The sequence below is a fragment of the Gadus chalcogrammus genome, chromosome 10 (assembly GCF_026213295.1).
Source record: "Gadus chalcogrammus isolate NIFS_2021 chromosome 10, NIFS_Gcha_1.0, whole genome shotgun sequence".
NCBI classification, from domain to species: domain Eukaryota; kingdom Metazoa; phylum Chordata; class Actinopteri; order Gadiformes; family Gadidae; genus Gadus; species Gadus chalcogrammus.
Window position 1 is genome coordinate 5974897 of NC_079421.1, and position 20005 is coordinate 5994901.

A 20005-nucleotide genomic window follows, 5' to 3' on the forward strand; every position below is an offset into this window, starting at 1 on the left:
TGACAACTTCCGGAAGAGACACAGAAGGACGCCATCTTTGTGAGGTCTCAAAAATAAAATTGTAGTGTATCTATATTACTATAGATACGCAAAGCTATGATTCTAAATGCGTTTTATATTATTGTGTAATTCTGATTTTTACTGTGCATGTATTCTATTCTTTACCATCTTACGGTTGTAGATATACATATAAACCTATTATTAATATATTTTAAAGTCAAAGTACAGTCTAAATATACACGAATAGCGTTTTATGAAGTTCCTACAGTGGGACATTCTGTTGGCCAAAAGCGGGGTCCAAATTGAGCTTCTCTTGTTCCGGCTGGGTAGGCCTACTGCTGCTCCTACCCCAGATGGTGAGGTTACCGGTCAGTATGGTCACCATGCTCTGCACATTGGGATAATCCGATGATCGTGGGAGACATCCACGCCGATGGCAACGCGAATCATGGAGGGGATTGTAACGGCCCTGACACACGCAGTGTTCTTGCAAACCAGACCCACCAGAAAACCTGATACCAGGGTTGAAACCACTTCTCAATTTACTATTAGCATGGTAAGTCTAATTTGCCCAGTAAATTGTATTTAAATAAATAAAAAGCAATACCCCCTACCCCTGTATTGCTTATGCCACAGTAGCTCATGCATTGTAATGTACATTATGCAAATTGTGGAATAAAATGATACATTATTTGTATTTTAAGTACTTTATTTATATGAAACAATGAAATAGTTTTGTGTACAAAATAACGAAGAAAGACTAAGGTAACAATAAGAACCAAAATTTTATTATAAGATTTAGGTCAGCGAGGACATTGTTGTCATTAAAACAATGAAATCAAAATATGTCTTTTGGTCTTAATATAATCCGTTGAACAGACCAAAGGATGGGGCTGGAACAAAAACCATAGAAAATAGAGCTCTTCGCCTGAAACCAATGTCACTATCCTCCTTGAATAACATCTTCACTTTATGAAGGCGACATCTGGGATCTTGCCATCCATCTAAAAAAAAGCAAAAGCATAAAGGTAAGCATGTTTAGCATAATGGAATTGCTGAAAAGACAATCACAAAAGTACCACATGAAGTTACAGTTATCAGGCTACCTTCAACTTTGTAAAGATCCCAGCAGCTTTGTGGAAATCCCATTCGTTGTCCTGAAGACACCTTCAGAACAGAGAAAGACAAGAGACCACAGCATTTGAAAAGGCATTTGAATGGCTTAAGTATCAATCAGGTACTGGGCGATATGGAAACAATCCTCTTTCATTTAGTCATGACAATTGAAAGATTTCTTCCCAAATGAGGTCTGAACTATTTTTAAGGGTTATCCTAACATGACTATTGCAATACAAACCTGTTTATGTAACATTGAGGTTTGAAAGTACAGACTATAGACTACAGTGAGAAACTTAATACTTTCCTGCATTCCCACCAATACCAATAGGTGTGCCTGACTTGGGGTTGTACTCACTTTTGGGACCACTCAAAGTTCATGCCGGACTCGAGGGAGAAGGCCGACAGCATCTCCTGCTGGGGGGCTGTGAGGGTGGGCACGGGGCTTGAGGACGGGGTGGGGGCTGGGGCCACAAACGCCTTGCGTATCTCCTCCGTCGTGGCCATCCGGATAAACAGCTGGTCGTTGACTATACATAGTCTGTTAGGGGCAGCAAACACATTGTTACAATGTGATCGACATTCATGTTTACCGTTAAGACAACTTAATTTTAGGGCTGTCCAGCGATTAAAAAAAATAATCTTCAAGTTTAAACTTGAACTTTTCGATCACGGGGCCGAGCAGCGCCTTCTCATCTGCCTCCATTTTGTTTCAACGCAAATCACCACCGGGTCAAAGGGCACTATAGAAGCGCGTTTAATCTGCCTTAATTTTTTTAACGCGTTATTTTTTTCTGTGATTAATTAATCAAAATTTAACACGTTAATTTGACAGCCCTACTTAATATACATGAGACAAGATTAGATGGCCTTAGACAGGAGGGGGGCCGCTTTGTTATATGTTTAACACTATGTAAAACATGTTGTTAGATCAACACTCAGTATGGACACAAGGCACGTAGCAGGAAGTTAGTCAATAGAAAGCGTTATGCATAGGCATTGAGGCTCACCCTGAATTGCCGGCTGGGACCGTGACGAACACTCGAGAGAAGGCCATGGTGGAGTCTCGCGATTTGCCTTCCACTGTGACAGACGAAAACAGACATGTTGTCACTCATAGACAACATACACACCTAAGAATATTACAAATATTGCCAACTTTGAAAGTATGGTAGCAGACTACTGACCTTCTTTAAACACTCCACTGACAGTGAACGACAGCAGGGTAGTCTACAGGAGAAATCAGAAGAAACATGAACTCAGAGTAACCAAGCAGGGTATCTCAAAGACATCATCTCATTCTTACAGGAAAACCGATGTGGTTTATAGTGGTTCAAGTAAGCAGATGTTATACTTCAACCCGTCGCGCTTTGTAGCGCTAGGTGTTGAAGTATAACTTGGTGAAAGAAGTGGGTCTCACAATGCAGTTCACATTGCCAGTTTGTTGATTTAATTCGTGGTCATTCATCTCCCGACCATAAAAAGCTTATTACAGAGAGACTGACCACGGCACTAGTTGACATGGCCGTCTTATGAAACCTGTTATGTTGAATATTAGGTAGCAGATATTCAAGTACACAAACTGAACCTCACTTGCAGGCTCTCCGTTAGGCTACAGCAGGGGCTGGCCCAGCCGTTCATAACAACAACTGGTGTTTCCACAAACTTGCGCGTCAATCACAGACACACTAAACATGTTCCACCCAACTCCAAGGTCTTATTGTATCGTGGGGGAAGATGTGGCCCGGGAAAGGGAAGTCTGGAGCCACCTGCTTGAGCTGCTGCCCCCCGACCCGAAACCCGGATAAGCGGACGATGAGGATGAGGGGGAAGATGGCTGATATTGACATTCCTGATCATACGACTTTAAAACAACATAGTGCCACAGTAGCACTACACCGCGTTCCAAATTATTATGCAGATATTATGCAGATTTAAGTGTCAAACATTTCATTTTTCAATTAAACTCAAGGATGGTACTGTGTCTCAGGCCACGTTTATACGTAGCAGGATATTTATACAAACGAATATTTCCCCCCCTCCGTTTTCAAAAATAGCATTGTGCACCTATCGTTTTCAAAAAAGTTGTTGATAGTGCGATGCCTTGGACAAGGTATGAAAACATTAGATATTTCACGACAACTAAAGCGTGATCATCGTACTGTGAAGAGGTTTGTGGCTGATTCAGAGCAGCTTTCGTGCAGATAAAGGCATAATGAGGACGATTTCTGCCAGACAAATTCATCGGATCAAGAGAGCAGCTGCTAAAATGCCATTACGAAGCAGCAAACAGGTATTTTAGGCTGCTGGTGCCTCTGGAGTCCCATAAACCTCAAGGTGTAGGATCCTCCAGAGGCTTGCAGTTGTGCAAAAACCTACTATTCGGCCACCCTTAACCAATGCTCACAAGCAGAAACGTTTGCAGTGGGCCCAGAAGTACATAAAGCATTTCAATCTCTCTTGTTTACTGATGAGTGCAGTGCAACCCTGGATGGTCCAGATGGATGGAGTAGTGGGTGGTTGGTGAATGGCCACCATGCCCCAACAAGGTTGCGACGTCAACAAGGGGGTGGGGGAGTCATGTTATGGGCCGGAATCATGGGGAGAGTGCTGGTAGGCCCCTTTAGGGTCCCTGAAGGTGTGAAAATGACCTCGGCAAAGTATGTAGAGCTTCTGACTGACCACTTTCTAATTATGACCTCCTAATGCTGCAAATTCAACAAATGACCATTTCAGTTCTTTACAACCTATATATGTTTTGAAACTTAATTTAGAACAGTGCATTTTGAGTTTTTTATTTTTGAAAAAAATACTGTTATCATTGGGAGGTTTGTTCAATAAAATTCGAATTATACTCCCAACGGTTGATGACTTGAAAATTATACTGACTGTCATTCTCATTGACTATTTAGGAAAATCAGAGAAAAATATAATTTGCATAATAATTATGAACGCGGTGTATGTAGCAGAACGTACTGTGTAGGTGTTCACGTCCACGTTGAAGGAGGCGGTGTCGTGCTGCGTCTTGGGCAGCTCGTTCAGGAACGCCACCACGTTGAGCCGTGTGTGTTTCAGCAGACGGTAGCGCAGGGCTGCAGGGGAGAGGAGGGCGTGTTCAGATCATCATCATGAGGGCGTCGTCGGAAATGCAACGCGCATCTGTTCCAGATGTGGAACCGACAATGGGAAAGCAATGGGCAAACGGATGAGCTTTAAGTTCTCAGCGCAATAGTATTGTCTGCACAGGAGACTCACTAGTGTCTTTGACCCTCTTCAGGTTGCGACTGTCCTTGTGGTACTCTCCCAGACTGCTCCTGTGGAGAGGGCGAGAGGTTACACCCGTCCTGCTGGGCGCCACATGGTCCGTTCAGAGACGCGTGTCCTCTTACTCAGACATGCATTTAGAGCACAGTCGCTTTTATCCCAAGTGACCACTGTCGGTACAGTAAGGTTGTTCATAGAACCAAGTGACCACTGTCGGTACAGTAAGGTTGTTCATAGAACCAAGTGCCAAGCACTAACAATCACCAGGTTAACGCATTCCCCGTACACAACTAAGATTGCTGGGATAAGATGCTACATAACTGAGTACGACATACGACAAGTGCTTACATTAAGTGCCAGGACGTACAACACACATTTTGTTTGCATTGAAGCATGTCACTTTATACCTTGAAGGGTTCTGAGTGGAGTACGGCGTCATCATAGATAAGGAGGCCCCGTCGTGGTAGGCATCCAGCAGGGACTGTCTATCCCCGGAGTCGTATATGCTGTAATACCTGGAACACAATCATACGGACGCATGTACACAACCATAGCAAATAACATGGATACCGGTGAGATTGTGACTAGTAGTGGGTGAACCGGCTGCATCGTGGACAGAGACTCACTGCTGCAGGAAGCGGAGGATGATGGCCTTGATTTCATCCGAGCCAAAGCAGCTGCCCTGTAAATGGATGAAAACAAATAGACGTTTGATGTTTACACATTTTGCTAACAGGGTATGTCACTGACGAGCCTTGTTTGAGTTCTCTGAAGGGTCCACTGAAATGCACAGAGGACAGCTGGGGTCCAACGTGTTAGACAGGCGACGCAGTGAGCCCACTCGGAGGTTGCTGCGCCTTCGATAAAGTGCTCGCACAATGCCGACAGACGGGACCTCGCGTCTCACCTTGCAGGCGGGGATGACGGTGGGCGTCTCCACGTCAAATACAATGGGTGGCGGGAGGTCTTGTCCGTCCTTATAGAACAAACGAAGATGAGTTGTGGTTGGGGGCAACACAGCAAGGAACACAAAAGAGCTCGAATTCTATCATTTTTCATATGTTCATCTGCCCAAAACCTTGAAATGAAACAATAAGATTATTAGGGCAAGTGCTGCATGCATACTATTGTTTTTAAAGTTTTATTCTTTTTTTCTCTACAAACTTTGGACCCTACAACTGACCCTACAACTTTTTACCTAGACTCCATTTCAATTTTCTACCCGGCAAAAGCTACATGCTAACAATGCTTCAACTATCTTTTTCACGTCATGCTATCTACACTTTCCAAGTTACTACCACGCACACACACCATCAGAACAGCTCAGGTATTCTTTATATTATCTCAAATGTATTCAAACTTGATCACATTAACAATTAGTTAATGTGTCACTTTATTGGTTTCCAACCATTTTATATATATTTTTTTACTCCATTTAGACTGAGTTCAAATCCCTTCCCTTAATTTAAACCATTCAACATTTCTTTACGTCTTAAACGGCTTTACTGAAACATATTTTCAACCTCACCTTGCACTTCAGCACTCACCAGACTTTCTGCAGGAAAGGCATTTTCTAGTATTCATTTCATTATTGAGCAACAAGGGGGAGAAAATGTCCAAGCTTACCAATTTCAGGAGCCTGGGAAATCTTGTCTGCACGGCACTGGTATTGCAGGAACACACAAAAGACAAGAGTTACAGAAACTAAGCTTGACTGGGCAAGACATCTTACCTTCACACAACATCCTTCTCACATCCTTCATCCTTCTCCCATACCTGCAGACGTACTACTCAACATGCAAACCTCATACGCATTAACAACAATCTAAGACAATGATAGGGTTGGGTGATTTCAGAATGAAATGTATAGCACAAATAAATTGAAAACTGTTTCCATGTCGATACCCTCCCAAAAATGTCTCTCGTTATAAGCAAGATTGCCAATGAATCTGGGGTCGTGCCTACTGCCCGCTGCCGTTATGAGGCTAGAGAGTTTTGATCCGACGTCACCCAGTCAGTAGGATGTGCTTGAGCATGAGCCTAGGATAGTGAAGGCTCAAAAAGGGCAGTCAGCTCAATCACTTTGAGTGAGACAGTATATATATATAGATATATACATAGACACACACACACACACATACACACACACACACACAGAGTAGTATACGATTATGGTTGGAAAACTCTAGTCTTATTTTCCACCACACAAAAATGCATCCGGAGACTAAAGACAGGATTATTATATTCAGACAGAATATGGAGGAGAAAATAAATAAATATTGGTGTTCTCAAGCTGGCTTGCTGTCATTAATTCTGCCAGAGATGGTAGCAGCTCATTTGGCATTAGAAACAGACATTATATGATGTGATCTCGCTTCATAATACAAGTTCCTTTCTTTTGTTGAACAGTTGACCCGCAAACCACGGGTCAACCATGTTATACATGATATCATGACACTGTGTTAAAGTACTTGGGCGGCAGTAGCTCAGGAGGTAGAGCAGGTTGGCCAGTAACCGCAAGGTTGCTAGTTCAATCCGAGTGTCGAGGTGTCCCTGAGCAAGGCACCTAATCCTAACTGCTGCCGACGAGCTGGCTGTCGCCTTGCATGGCTGACTCCGCCGTCGGGTGTGTGAATGTGTGTATGAATGGGTGATTGTGAGGCCATATTGTAAAGCGCTTTGGGTGGCCACTGGTTACAAAAGAAGCGCTATATAAATGCAGTTCATTTACTACCACTCATTCAATCTTCCTTGCTCGTGCACTTTTAATTTGTGCATTGCCCGACACCACACATAAAGTGTACTTACCAGACATATATACTCACCTACAGACCGGGCAGGACACCAGGCATGCACGCACACGCACACACACAATTCTCACAAACACACACACACTTGCTGGATGCTTGGAAACTAGAAAAGATAAAGGTCTCACATAACCTGCAGCTCTAAGGAGGGAGAAATGTGGTTGAGGTTAGAGACCCCTCGCGCCCCCCTCCGTCCGTAGAGTCTGGTCCCCGTGTTGGAGCAGAGCCTACTGTCTAACCACAGACAATCATAGCACACACACACACAAACTCCATACTGACTAAATGAGGTCGACATGTTAGGCGGCTCCTGGCGACCTTTGGAGAGTAAAGCAAACAGCCCAGTGCAGGAGAAGGGTGAACTGGGAAGTCAGGAGGCGAGGCGGTTCCCACCAGCACCAAAGCGTTCCCCCACCTCTGCCTTTTGCTGTTGAATGAACAACATTTGCTAGAGTCAGATTCTCGAACCCACACCCGCGCACCACTTTTTTGTTTGTGCCAACAGCAGCAGCTCCTGCACTAAACAGGAGGATTAAGCTGCTGGAGGGCTACTACTTGTTTTGGACCCACGCCTTTAGGTTATATTACAGTCAGCGGGCAATTGGGATGGAAATGGTACTCTACAACTGGCTAGCGATATCTAGTGGATGTTCAACCAACATTGGGTGGATATATAGGCCCCGGCCCCACAAGGATGGGCAGGTTTGGATGTTTGGAATTGCATGTTCATTTGATGGCGCTTCAGGCAAGACTGTTTCTCAGTTTCACAGTTTCCGTGTAGCACTATGTTCCAATATTCTTCTTTGGCTCTGATGGTTGCCACCAAGGCTCTCTCTGGCCTTTGCGTTCAGAGAGTTGCAGTGTTGTTTGTTACAAGCCACAGATCCCCAACTGAAGGATCCATTCGCAGAGTTCCTTTTGGCTCTTCCTCACATGTTTTTGTTTCGATTCTGACACATGTCCCTCCTCCACCTCTCAACCCAATGGCTTTTCCTGTGGTGGTTTCATCTCTTCTGGTCACTTTATGAGCGGGTGAGTCAGTGCTCACAGTGACTCGGCAGAGTAGTCGTGACTGTGCCTGCCTTAGGTTGTCCCGGGATTAGAAGGTGGGATCTTACCCGTCATAGGCTAACCAGCCTTCCATACCGGCCTGTTGCAGGATGCCGATTGGGCAAAGATGCCAAGAGGGGAGGGGAAACAATCAGTGGCTTTCACTCACCAGTAGAAGTCTAGTTTGATTGGTCCAAACTGTTGTCAATTCTGACCCAAGAGCTGGTATGCCTCCTCTCCAGTAATAAACCTTCATTGTACTTAAAGAACTCCACAAAGGATGGTTTGAGTTAACCTGCATACATCACAGAACAGTGGTGGGGAATGATAACGTTAAGATATTCTAAATTAATTTCAAAAGATTGAAACTGAATTTTATTTGTGGCGGGATTAGCACTTTTTTTGAAGAAGAAGTCTGGTGGGTGAAGTAGCCGTGGGCTGCTGGAAACCGCTTCACATCGATACTTTCAAGTTATTCATCAAATTAAATAGGAAATTAGTAGCCTGTGTGTTTGTTTAGCCCCTATTATGGTGTAATGTTAGCAAACAGGAAAAGATAGAAAAAAGAACCACATTGCAAGGCCCCAGACTAGTGAAGAAGGTCGGGGATAAATGAGACAGAATTCCAATCACAGGTGCATGCCTGCCTCCATAGTCCACACACACACACACACACACACACACACACACACACACACACACACACACACACACACACACACACACACACACACACACACACACACACACACACACACACACACACACACACACACACACACACACTGAGGAATAAGCATCATTAAACGGGTTGCCCAACATCTCCCCAACAGGATCCTCACTGTCGCCCAAACGAAGAGTTCATGGTTAGGCCAGGGTCTATCATCCCCACCCCCATCTCCAACTACACTCACCCTTCAGACATACCCTTAACATACACGCCCCCCCCCGTACCAGAAACGGTGTGCGGTGTGACTGACCTGATGTAGGAGGCCTGGTCTTTGAAGCTGTTGCTCAGAGGGTTCTTCTCCAGCCACAGCTCTCCCAGCTTCAGCCCTTTGATCTTGTCCAGCTCTCTGTCCGACTTCAGCTGAAGATAAGGCAAGTTAAGAACATTATTTAATTTAATCCCATACACGAGAAATTCATTTGTAGAAGCAATATAAACAAGTAGCGATCTCGTAGCCGAGATCGCTACTGCGAATCACACACTACATGCTTTTCTTTGTAGCGTAATTTACCTGTAAAATTGTTGGACTCTGTTTGATGAAATCTGTTTGATGAAATCAAACAGATTTCATCAAATGCCCAAAAAAAGTTATAACATGTCCAGCATGCATACAAAAAAAATGCCATGGGCACAACAGTTGAGGCTAAACGGCCCTTCAATACAGAATGAATACTTCATGTCCCAGGTAAAGTGGAAAGTGCATATTATTTGCATTGTATTATTAGGTGAATTTATTAGTGACGGGACAATGTTTCCCAACAGTTGTGTTAAGAGTCTTATGGCAGATGGAATATAAGACCTGCAGAAGCGTTACTTCTTAAATGCTGCTGGGTGTAATGGTCTATAACTAAAGGAACTGCTTGGTTGAAGACAACCAAATCGATTCCATTTGACAACGTACACACTTCACTGGGACGTGCTCGATGGGGATGTCGTTTGTCGTTCATCTTGAAAAATGTAATGCTGTTTTTCCCCGGGGTTTCTCTGGGCCGTTTTAATACTGTATGCAGTAGCCCAAGTCAAACGTGTAATTCAATCCCACCTCGTTGTTGGAGAGATTGAGGGTCTTCAGGTTGGGCACCTTGCCAACCAGGTTTGACAAATCGTCCAGCTTCTGGATGCGGTTGTTGCTCAGGTTTAAGGACACCAACTAACAGATGAGAGGGGTGATCACATTAGACATCTTTGGATATGGGCGTCATGTGCTTCATGACTAACAAAAGACAACAAGAAGGTTCCTTACCTCTGGAATTTCCTTTTCAATGATCTTGATGACAGCTTCCATAGTCGTCTTCCGGTTCAGAATGACGTCAATGTTTTGGGAGACCAGCTCTGAGACGCATAACGACAGCTTGGGGTTAGCAGGAGTCATGATTAGGGTTGGGTAAAAAAAATCGATTGAATCGATTTTTAAAAATTGTATATAATAATTTCGTTTTTACCATTATTTTTGCACTTTAATAAACAAGGCCTTAATGCAATTTGCCGTGATGGAACGTTGTAGTTAAGTACACTTTCACTTGCAATCCCTTTCTAATTTCAAAATTACACTTTTGAGACTTCAGACAGTTTTGTTTACAGTTCAAGTTTAAACTGTCCAATTGACAAGTTTGCACTTAAAACCTGTTGTTTAAGATGAAGAGAAAAAATAAAGTACATTTGTATTTTGTAACACAGTTGAGCCATTTTCATTATTTAAGAGCAGATTGAATCAATTCGAATCGAGATTAATCGATTCAGAACCTTATGAATTGAAATTGAATCGATTTAGGAAGTTGGCCAAGATACCCAGCCCTAGCCAGGATGATTAATAAGATCTCAGCACCAGTGCTGGAGACCAATCTCAATGTTCATGTAATTTGTGGCAAAGGAAGTGGAAAATAATGAATGAATGGCTCAATGGATTGGTCTCTGCGACTGCACAGTGCCGGCTCACCTGGGTCCGTCCGGAGGGTGTTCAGGTCCAGTGCTTGCTGGGAGCCGTCGAAACGCTTTCCCATGCATTGCTGAGGAAGATTTTAACAAATGTTGAACATAATATTACAATTCACCCAAATCGACAGCTCATTCAATTTATAAATAGAAGGGCCTTGCATCGCATCTGTAGTGGGGGCTTACCTTTAAGAGTTCCAAGTCCTCAGGTTTCAGGTCCGACTGCAGGAAGGCCGGAGGGCCGCTCGCGTTCATATGGACCTCCACCTGAGGGGGAACACGTGGCCAGGTGAAAGACCGTCATACGTCAGGTCGACTGTTGCACTTTGATGCACAGAACTGGCCAAACATTAGCTGTACGTAGCAAGTGATCGATAGGTCAGCAAACCTTATAGCCGTCTGCGTCTGTGATCTTGTGGGAACATTTTTGAAGGGCGGTTGCCGTAGCAACGTCATCCACGTAGAAATGGGCCCTGTAGTTGTCAACATTGTACTGCAGGAAAAGAGGGAAAATGGTCAGAACAGAAGAAAAAGAAACATGTTTACCCCAAGTGGGATCAGCTTTTTTACTTTTTTTTTTTCCTACTTTTAATAGTACAGGCCTTGCCGCTAAGCCAATGAGAACCCCCACCAGGCCAACACAAATAAGATTGTCATCCTAGTAGGGCTGGCCCGAATTATTCGAAATACTCGTTCGGAAAATTAGTATTCGAAGCTTAAATCAGTATTCTTTTCACGTACGTGACGTTACCAGAGCGAGGGAGGCAAACTATAAGCGACACCAAGCAGAGAAGCAATGGAGGTGGAGGAAGAATATATATCTTGTTTCCCTTTACTTTACAACACAACATTAGTTGTGTTGAAAAGGGTTCAACGGTGTGCAAGGGCCAGGCGTTTCAAAAGCGGCTGCTGCTGCTGCCGAAAGTTTCAACACGTGGAAAGCTGAGCGGTAGGGCAAAATCTGTGCGCGTTCACGTGGGCGGCAACCGCTTCCTGGTCTACAGCCTCTTTTGTTACCGCCTCCCCTCTGCTTCCCTTCCCTCATTTAAATGAATGGAGGCGGCGAGTTGCTGCACGGCGGTCTGAAAGCAGCTTAACGCCTCAATAAAATTGAGCAATCTGACACGCAATTTGATTAGTGATCATGCTTTATGTTTAACCACTGTTGTTTATCAGAGTGTGTGTGTGAGTGAGTGCGTGCGTTTGTGTGTATGTGAGTGCGAGTATGAGTGTGTATATTCCTAGTATCATGCCGATGCTCCTGTTTGTTAAAAAGAAATTAAGCATATGGAAGACACCGACAGAGATAATGTTTCAGTTTGAGCGGGAAACCCCCACCCGGCCTGCTGCTCCATCCTAGCGGACCAACCGACACCTGACGGGAAAACCTTAAAAAACTACGTTGGAGGGCAGCTACTCACGTTCACGGGGTTGAAGGGCACCGAGCAGATGTTCTGGAGCGCCGTCATCAGCCACTTCTTGTCGTACTTTCTTCCGTGCGGTATCTGGAAAACCAAAATCAAAGTCTGAGCACCGCACGTCTGTTTGGTCCCTGATCCTGACCCGGTTTAGGGGCACCTGCTCCGTCAACACTCACCGTCATCTTGTACCAGCCTGTCCGGTTCTTCCCTCCTCCTCCTCCTCCTCCTCCTCCACCACTAGAGTTCCCTCCTCCACCTCCTCTTCCGCCTCCTCCTCCGTCTCCTTTATATCCGCCTCCTCCCCGGCCCCCTCTCCGGTCTCTGTCAAAGCGGCCGTCTCCTCGGCGATAAGGCCGGCTGTACGGCTTGCTGGGGGGGGCAGTCAAACACACATTCACACAGGGCTTCGGACACAGAGACTCCCGTTTGCTTTGATATCCGTTTCTTTCATCACAAGGACACACTTACGATCTGCGCTGAGAGGTGCCGTCCTGGGAGTTGTCGCTCATGGTTACATCGGCGTCCATGTCGTCAAGTCTGGATCGCGGTCCGGGGCCTGTGTAGTTGGCCTGATGACCGCCCCTGGTTCTGTCCCTGCGGGGGCCCTCGCCATAAGAGCGTGCCCTGTGGGATCCCTGGCCTTTGCGGCCGCGGTATGGGGCCCCAGCCCTGTCATCATGCTCTGGGAGAGGAAACGAGAGCTTAGGTTATTGTTCTGCTGCAAAAGCACATTGACTGTTCTGCTATCGTACGGAAATAATTTTTGATGATATAAAAAAACATTATAGGTTAATTATATCATAATAAAAGTGACAACAATACTTCAATCTTTCGGAGCACCGATAAACAGTAAAAGGTTGCGTCCTATTGTTGTTTTGAAGGACATTGCTAGAGGGTTAAACGTATTCCTCAATGGCAAAAGTGGAGCCCAATATATATTTTTACCTCCACCGAATGTACAACCATTGCTTCGGACCTCTCTCGTCACAGAAAAGACATCAGGATCTGAAGAGAAAGGGATTGAATCATCAGAGCAACTTACCATTGTAGTAATGGCCGCCTTCCGCCATATTCCCAGTGTAACAGTGGGGAATTCACGGCCACGCACAGAATCAAATACACAAAGAGGACTACTGTAGTTATATTAGACTAGTGCAAAAGACTTCAGAGCGTCATCATTAACGATCGCAATGTTTATAAAGATCGCAGCGTTAAATCTCTCGGATCAGGCTCAGAATTACAGGCTAGAAAAACACTGCGTGTTGCAATGATCGCTCAGAACTACAGAACTACAACTGTCACGCTTCCGCTTCCGGTGCACCTAGCATGGAAGAGGCGCAATAGGCAAAACAACAATGGGTTGGCCCTGTATTGGTTGTCAAACAAACATTTAACCATTAATGGAGATCACTGTATTGCTATATGACAGCATTATATGTAATTGCCATGGTTTAATAATTTAATTTAGTTTCAAAACAAAAAGGCCTCGGACCACGGCCCTAGCCGACAGCGCCCCCTGAACTGTCACCCTCGTTTGGCCTTTAAATAATGTTCACGCATGTGGTCCAATAAACGGACATTACCATGCCACATATCTCATGTAGACGGCTTCTCCTGGAGCCGAGGCATTTACTATACACGGTGTTGGACCCCCAACGGTCCATGCTGGGGGCAACCCACGGTTCACCTACCTTCGTCCAGAACACGTGCGACCACCGCGAAGTTATGGTAGCCACGCTTGGAGAAAGCCATGGCTTCTGAGGAGACTAATATACTTTTTAAGCTTGAGCAAGTACCCCCATGCAAAAAAAAAGATCGGAATTGAACGATTAGTTTATGACTGATTGGACACTATTGACTACTGACTTCTAAGTTAACTCTGCAACTTTATCTGGTGCGTCGGTCTTACTGTAACATCATCTGTACTAGTGTATGCCGACGATTCGTTGGTTTCTAAAGCTTGTACCCTAACCAACACCGTATGCTTCTGGTTTGTCTGTATAAATATTGTTTGCTGTCAGAAAGTGATAGAACAATTCCCAGCTTGACATTTGGAATCTAAAAGGAAAAGGGGAAGCAAGTGTTCTTGGAGCGGATAGGGGCGCCTTCGTGAATCTGTCTCTGGACGCGAGACGCGCGCCCCCTGGTGTATTATTATATAAACGGCATGCTATAGGATTTTCCTTAATGTCACTAATATCACTAATAACTATTGAAAAACCATTGCATTTCCATAAATATCAAGATGTATTTTTTCGTGTGTCTGAGTGAGTGTTAGATAAGGATGGACCCTGTTGGTAAGGGCAAAAATACATTGTGTGCTGATATTGATGATACTATTTTTTGGCAAGTTTTAATTGAGTATACATGTCCTTGAAAGTGTGTACAAAACAAGTGGATATTTAGTGGATATGTGGGCTTGTAGTCTACATGTCATTTGGTGAACGTCGGATTGTTGAGTGGTTCCAACTTTGACTAAGCCCCAACAAACGTTTTAATCTTTTCACATACTGTCATAACAATGACTGGTTGTTGTGTTTTTCTTTTTGCTAGGGTGTCCATGTGGTGTGTATGTTTTGATGTTTGTATGCATATTAAAAAAAAGAAAAATATGTCATGATTTGTTGTCATGAAAGAAAACTGAAATATTGTCTCTTTAATATGTGCATAGTTGAGCGTCAAGGAGAACACACGTAATTATAATTATAATGGAATATCGAGCCCTGTCATCGCCCAGTGTGTTCTGGTACGGTTGGATCCACTTGTTGTCGCATGTGTTAAAGTGTGTTTAATTCTTGCTTTGTTGAAGGGCCGTCCAGCAGCAAACGTTATATTCTACTGACACCCCCACTGTCCTCTGCAGCTCCCCTCTGTCTTCAAGCCCCCTGTGTGGGCCTACTGCTGCTGGGAGGCCAGGGTGATGGCCTGGTGCAGCGAGGAGGTGAGGGAGGCCAGCCCGATGAGGTACCCGTCCTCCCGGTTCCCCTCGGCCCACTGGACGTCGTGCCGGATCCGGTCCGGAGAAGGGGTGGTCTTCCCAAAGTCGATCATCCAAACGTTGGCCTTGCCGCTGTGGTCGTGGACAAAGAGGAGCGAGCTGCCGATCACCTGGCGGGGAGAGGGAAACACTTGTGTTGATTAAGTCTAGTAAATGACCTGACAGAAAGTACCAGGCGGCAGAGAGCATCATGCTTACATCATACATCGCACATTTTATTAATATAATAGATAGTATTGCTAGGCTATTAACTGATAACAGGTGGAAATATTGGACCTAGTGCATTATTGGTTTTACATGCAGAAAAGTTATTGTTTTATCATCTATAAATTATGTACCAAAGATTAAATTCTCTGAATTATTATACTTCTGTTGAATCAAACTTTAACAATCTTAAATGGGGAACATCTTTAATGGCGTCTTAATTCTCTATTAATTTGATGGTCATGCATGAATGCTCACTAATCTATTCATTTGATGGTCATATATTCATGCTCTTTAATCTCTATTGAAGAGCATTTCATATTTAATCTCTATCATTTGATGATCATATACAGTATGAATGCTCTTGTATCTCTATTGATTCATTCCGTATTCATCTCTGGGTGCAGAGAACCAAACCAAACTCAATAAGTTTCCCCCGAGGCCCCTCCTCCTCCACCCACCTCATGGGAGCTGAAGAAGGGGGATGTATCCAAGGCGTCTCCCAAAGCCTGCAGTCTACAGTGGTAGGCCGTCTGTCCGCAGGGGATGTTGTGATGAGAAGGAGAAAAACCAGGGTGGTGACGGGCAAGTCGGTAAAACTAGCATTATGACTGCTGATGCGATTGAGGTTAGGGTTAAGGACATTTGTTGAAGTTCACTTCTCCAGCACATCTCAGAAGGCCTATAGACGATCGATTATTCTGAAAAGTTTACGCCAAACGTTTTAAGTAACCCACATGTTTTCTTAATGGTTTGCTGGATTCCTTATTAATTCTTAATGAGGCCAATCAACATATAATCTTGCCAGCATCCACAATTTATAACTTCTGTAATACTGCAAACCAACTTTTTGAAGGTCAAAACAGACTTTCAACATTCTCCCATGATACAATTATTACGGTCGACTTGTTTTCCAAAATCTATTGAGTAATGAATACTTTCAGTTCATTTTAGAACAAGCCCTTCCTGTTTCTGTGTTTGTCTGCAGGGGGGGGAAGTAAGCAACCAAAGCAGAACCCTTATTCAATATCACTCTCCTTAATAGATCAAACGCTTAGTACAGAGAGAGCGGGTACTGACCAGGATGTCTATGCGACTCTTGGTGAAGTAAAGGAGCACCTCGGTGACTTGCGCTAAGCTCAGCATTTTCCGAAAGTCCCGCTGAACGCTGCCGTTCTCCATCTGACAAAGAGAGAAAAGCCACACATCAATGACTGCGTGACCAAACAGTGTACCAATGGATCTGGAGAAGGGAACTAATCCCCGGGGTGGGATTTGAGAAGGGGACAAGTCCCTGGGTGGGATTTTCGAAGGGGTCGAATCCCCCCTACAAACACTAGCAACATTTTGAATATACTAGACCCTGGTGGCGGTATTGTGTCATGTCACGGTACCATGATGCCCTCAATGCGGAACCCGAGCGTCGAGGTGGAGGTGGTCGTATCCCTCCACCGCAGGTAGCGCCACTTGGTCACGGCCCCCTGCTCGTGCTCCTCCGCCGACGGGGCCCCGGGGTCCGCCTTCAGCATCTTGTGGTACATGTCGCTGCGCAGGGTGGGCTCTCTGCGACACTTCACCATCTCATCCTCCTGGTAGGTCCTGGGAACAGAATCACACCAAGCCCCACCCAATGCACAAGCATTTATTTATTCAACAAGGGCGAATTTTAAATAGCAAATGGGAAATGGGAAGCCTTTTCTTCGAGGGGAGGGGCTGAATGCATATCCAAAAGTCCTGTCCATCACAGGAAGTGACACGTTCCCCTTTGTGACGTCCCCCCGCTTCCTGCCTTTCAGTTGTTTGTGGTCGTGAGATGAACACCTGCCTCTGGCTATTCTCCTTGCCCGAAGAGACCGGACTTTATCACTGCCCTGAAACGGTCCCCCCAGTGTATGACTGCAGTAGGGTGGAGGGTGTCCCCTCCACCTGCTGGGCCCTTACCGCACGCCCATCTTGACGTCCATGATGACGGGCCGGGCGAGCCCCCCCAGGAGGTCCTCCAGGCGGGTATAGCGCTCCTCCCCCTGGGTCAGCAGGCCGTGGTACTGGGGGACGAAGGGCCGCAGCGGGTCCCTCATCAGGAGCTCCAGGCACGTGGCCTCCGTCGGGCTGAACAGCTTCAGCACCTCCCCGCCGTCACTCAGCTGGAAGTTGCCTATGGCAACGGAGAGCAGCGACGGGGGGAGGGAGAAGGTGTTACGTTTTGTGGTGTATGTGTGTGTGTGTGTGTTGGCATGCATATTCCTGTGTGTGTTGGGGTGTTTGTGTGTGTGTTAGGGCTTGTCCGGGTGTATATATCTGTGCGTTTGTGTGTGTGTCTGTGTTAGGGTGTGTGTGTGTTTCTGTGTTTGGGCGTGTGTGTGTGTGTGTGTGTGTGTGTGTGTGTGTGTGTTTTAGCATGTGTGTGTGTGTTTGTGTTTTACAGTAGTAACAATCTTGCCTTGATGCCCAGCGAGTTGCACCCAGGAGGGAGAGCTGCTTCTCCCCAGCGACCATTGCATTATAGTCTTTAGGGATTTCCAAGAAACGCCCTGTAGGGGAACACACCACATCACTCAAGGTTCTTCTCCCGGTTATATGAAGGAGTATTGTGCTCATAGGACCATTGCTAAGAGCAGAGTAGCTAAGAGCTTGTAGAAGTCACCTAATCCCAGCCCATGTGTTGGTCAACAGGGTTCTGTGTCTAAAGTACACTATAACCTAAAGGAACATGCAAAATCCATTCAAATCATACCGTATAAAGGCTTTCTTTCAAGCCAATGCAAATCGCCTGGACCACAGGTTAGGTAAACAAAGCTTTTCCATGGGAAGCAAAATGAGGTCATAGTAACCAACCTTTCTGTTTGTGTTCTGCCTGTAGTCCTGCGTGTCCTCTCCTTCGCTGAAAACCTCCTCGCTGTGGGCTGAGTGGAGGCCGAAGGAGGAGTTTGAGGAGTCAGAGGAGGAGAAGTGCAGGAGTTTGGAGAGGATGGGATGTGGTTGACAAACCTCTCCATTAACCCCCTGCAAGGTCCTTTTATCCGTCCTTCTCCCCCTCCTGCAAATCAAGCCTTCCTCCCCTTCCACCTCGGACAATATGCAGTGTGTGTCTCCTTGCTCCTGTTCCTTTACTCCCCCATCACTCCCACCTCTCTCCCTGTCTCTCCTGCTCTGGGCCCCCTCTCCCCCTCCCCGCGCCCCGGTCCCTTTCGGCCTTCTACTCCCGATCCATCGCTCCCTTCTCTCCCACCCGTCCAAGGTCATCCCGCCGTCCCGTTCTTCTGTACTCTCGACGCCGTCCCCCCAGTCCCGTCTCAGGATGGCCCCCCTCCGCTCCCCGTCGCGCCCCGTCGCTGGGGTCCACGCGTCCGAGCCAAAGGCGGCCGGCTTCTCGAGACGTAGCGCGTCTCCCGCGCCCCGTTGACTGCTGTCGTCGGGTGCAGGTGAACCACCAGTCTCGTAGTCGCTCTCAGTCTCCGGGTCGCTCTCTCTCTCCTGGCCAAGGCCCCCGATGGGCTGACTGTACGGGGGGAAGCTTTTAGTCGAGCGGAGTTTAGGCCTTCTGTTAAAAGGTCCGTGCATGGCCTGACCCCTGACCTGAGCCCTGAGTGACAGGCCCTGTCGCGTCCAGTCCGGTAGGTCGGTGGACACGTCGTCCTCCTCCGCTTCCTCTTTAGCGTTCCGCTCATTAAGTCCGTGGTCCGCGTCGTTGGTCATTTCCCGTCGGTCCTTTGGCTCTATATCCTCATGCGTGGGTTCCTCAGTCGTGTTGACCTTGTTTTCTGTTTCTAGGCCCATTACTGCTAAAGGATGGTAAGAAGTCCATTCCATGTATTCCACTTTTAAGACACACGAAGTAAACTCCAGCAAAAGATGTTGCTGTAAACACAGGAACATAGGCCTACTTAAAAATGTCCACGGGCATTATTAAACACACATCAATCGAAATAAATAACAAGGCAGGAACTTTTAAAAAGATATTACGTACCTCGTCCCTCTTCCTCCCAGGTGTCTCTCCTAAGGCCGGCCAACTCACATTTCCTGTTGCTCTTTATCTCACCATCTATTATTTTGCATGCAGTGACGCAACGATGTTCCCAACGCTTGGTGTAGGAACACCGCTGTGGTGATGGCCTGTTCTAGAGACGCACTCACAGACGTTATTCAAAACAGTCCGCAGAGCCCGGTACAACTATAAAAGAGCAGCCATGATGAATGGAACAATTCTTGAAAAGAAGCTGTAGCACAGGGGTCACCAACCTTTTTAAACCTGAGAGCTACTTCATGGGTACTTGGTCATACGAAGGGCACCCAGTTTGATACTCTTTTGAAATAACAAATTTGCTCAGTTTGCCTTTAGTTATATATTATTATTAATGATTAATGATACTCATCTATGTGAAGACACTGGTCATGTTAATGATTTCTCACAATAAGTATCAACAATGACTTAAAAAAGTTGGGAAAGAATTGTTCAAGAATGAGTTGTGCTATTTTTTAGAAG

At 45.7% G+C, this 20005-nt stretch overlaps 2 protein-coding genes across 4 annotated transcripts; both read right to left on the bottom strand.

Annotated features, from left to right (window-relative positions):
* Positions 1-365: 365 nt before the first annotated feature.
* On the bottom strand, positions 366-14446 carry nxf1a (nuclear RNA export factor 1a). Of its 3 annotated transcripts, XM_056600376.1 has the most exons (23): positions 14230-14402; positions 14012-14103; positions 13266-13325; positions 12789-13002; positions 12497-12689; positions 12321-12404; positions 11288-11392; positions 11086-11166; positions 10904-10973; positions 10211-10299; positions 10010-10117; positions 9218-9327; positions 6007-6043; positions 5288-5356; positions 5007-5062; positions 4788-4895; positions 4372-4430; positions 4093-4208; positions 2304-2346; positions 2127-2199; positions 1475-1657; positions 1107-1167; positions 366-1004 (listed from the first exon to the last, which is right to left on the bottom strand). In XM_056600376.1, the coding sequence occupies exons 1-23, from the start codon at positions 14238-14240 to the stop codon at positions 966-968; spliced, it is 2061 nt and encodes a 686-aa protein (XP_056456351.1). In that variant the 5' UTR covers positions 14241-14402; the 3' UTR covers positions 366-965. The 3 variants fall into 3 exon arrangements, with proteins under 3 accessions (XP_056456351.1, XP_056456352.1, XP_056456353.1); XM_056600377.1 differs by having other exon boundaries at positions 14012-14446; XM_056600378.1 differs by lacking the exons at positions 13266-13325; positions 14012-14103; positions 14230-14402 and adding an exon at positions 13363-13991 and having other exon boundaries at positions 371-1004.
* A 50-nt stretch (positions 14447-14496) lies between these two features.
* On the bottom strand, positions 14497-19514 carry LOC130390957 (inositol-trisphosphate 3-kinase B-like). Its single transcript, XM_056601139.1, has 9 exons — positions 19490-19514; positions 18752-19380; positions 18358-18559; positions 17963-18053; positions 17464-17677; positions 16917-17121; positions 16603-16704; positions 15984-16055; positions 14497-15428 (listed from the first exon to the last, which is right to left on the bottom strand). The coding sequence occupies exons 2-9, from the start codon at positions 19330-19332 to the stop codon at positions 15216-15218; spliced, it is 1680 nt and encodes a 559-aa protein (XP_056457114.1). The 5' UTR covers positions 19333-19380; positions 19490-19514; the 3' UTR covers positions 14497-15215.
* Positions 19515-20005: the final 491 nt, after the last annotated feature.

Coding starts and splice junctions, on each gene's coding strand:
- nxf1a (XM_056600376.1), bottom strand. Junction 10,974..11,085: donor AGGACTTGGAACTCTTAAAG/GTAAGCCCCCAC, acceptor AATCTTCCTCAG/CAATGCATGGGAAAGCGTTT. Junction 4,431..4,787: donor TCCACTCAGAACCCTTCAAG/GTATAAAGTGAC, acceptor CCCTCTCCACAG/GAGCAGTCTGGGAGAGTACC.
- LOC130390957 (XM_056601139.1), bottom strand. CDS start 19,332: ATGGAATGGACTTCTTACCATCCTTTAGCAGTAATGGGCCTAGAAACA. Junction 18,560..18,751: donor GGCGGGATGACCTTGGACGG/GTGGGAGAGAAG, acceptor CTTGATTTGCAG/GAGGGGGAGAAGGACGGATA. Junction 16,056..16,602: donor AGAGTCGCATAGACATCCTG/GTCAGTACCCGC, acceptor CCCTGCGGACAG/ACGGCCTACCACTGTAGACT.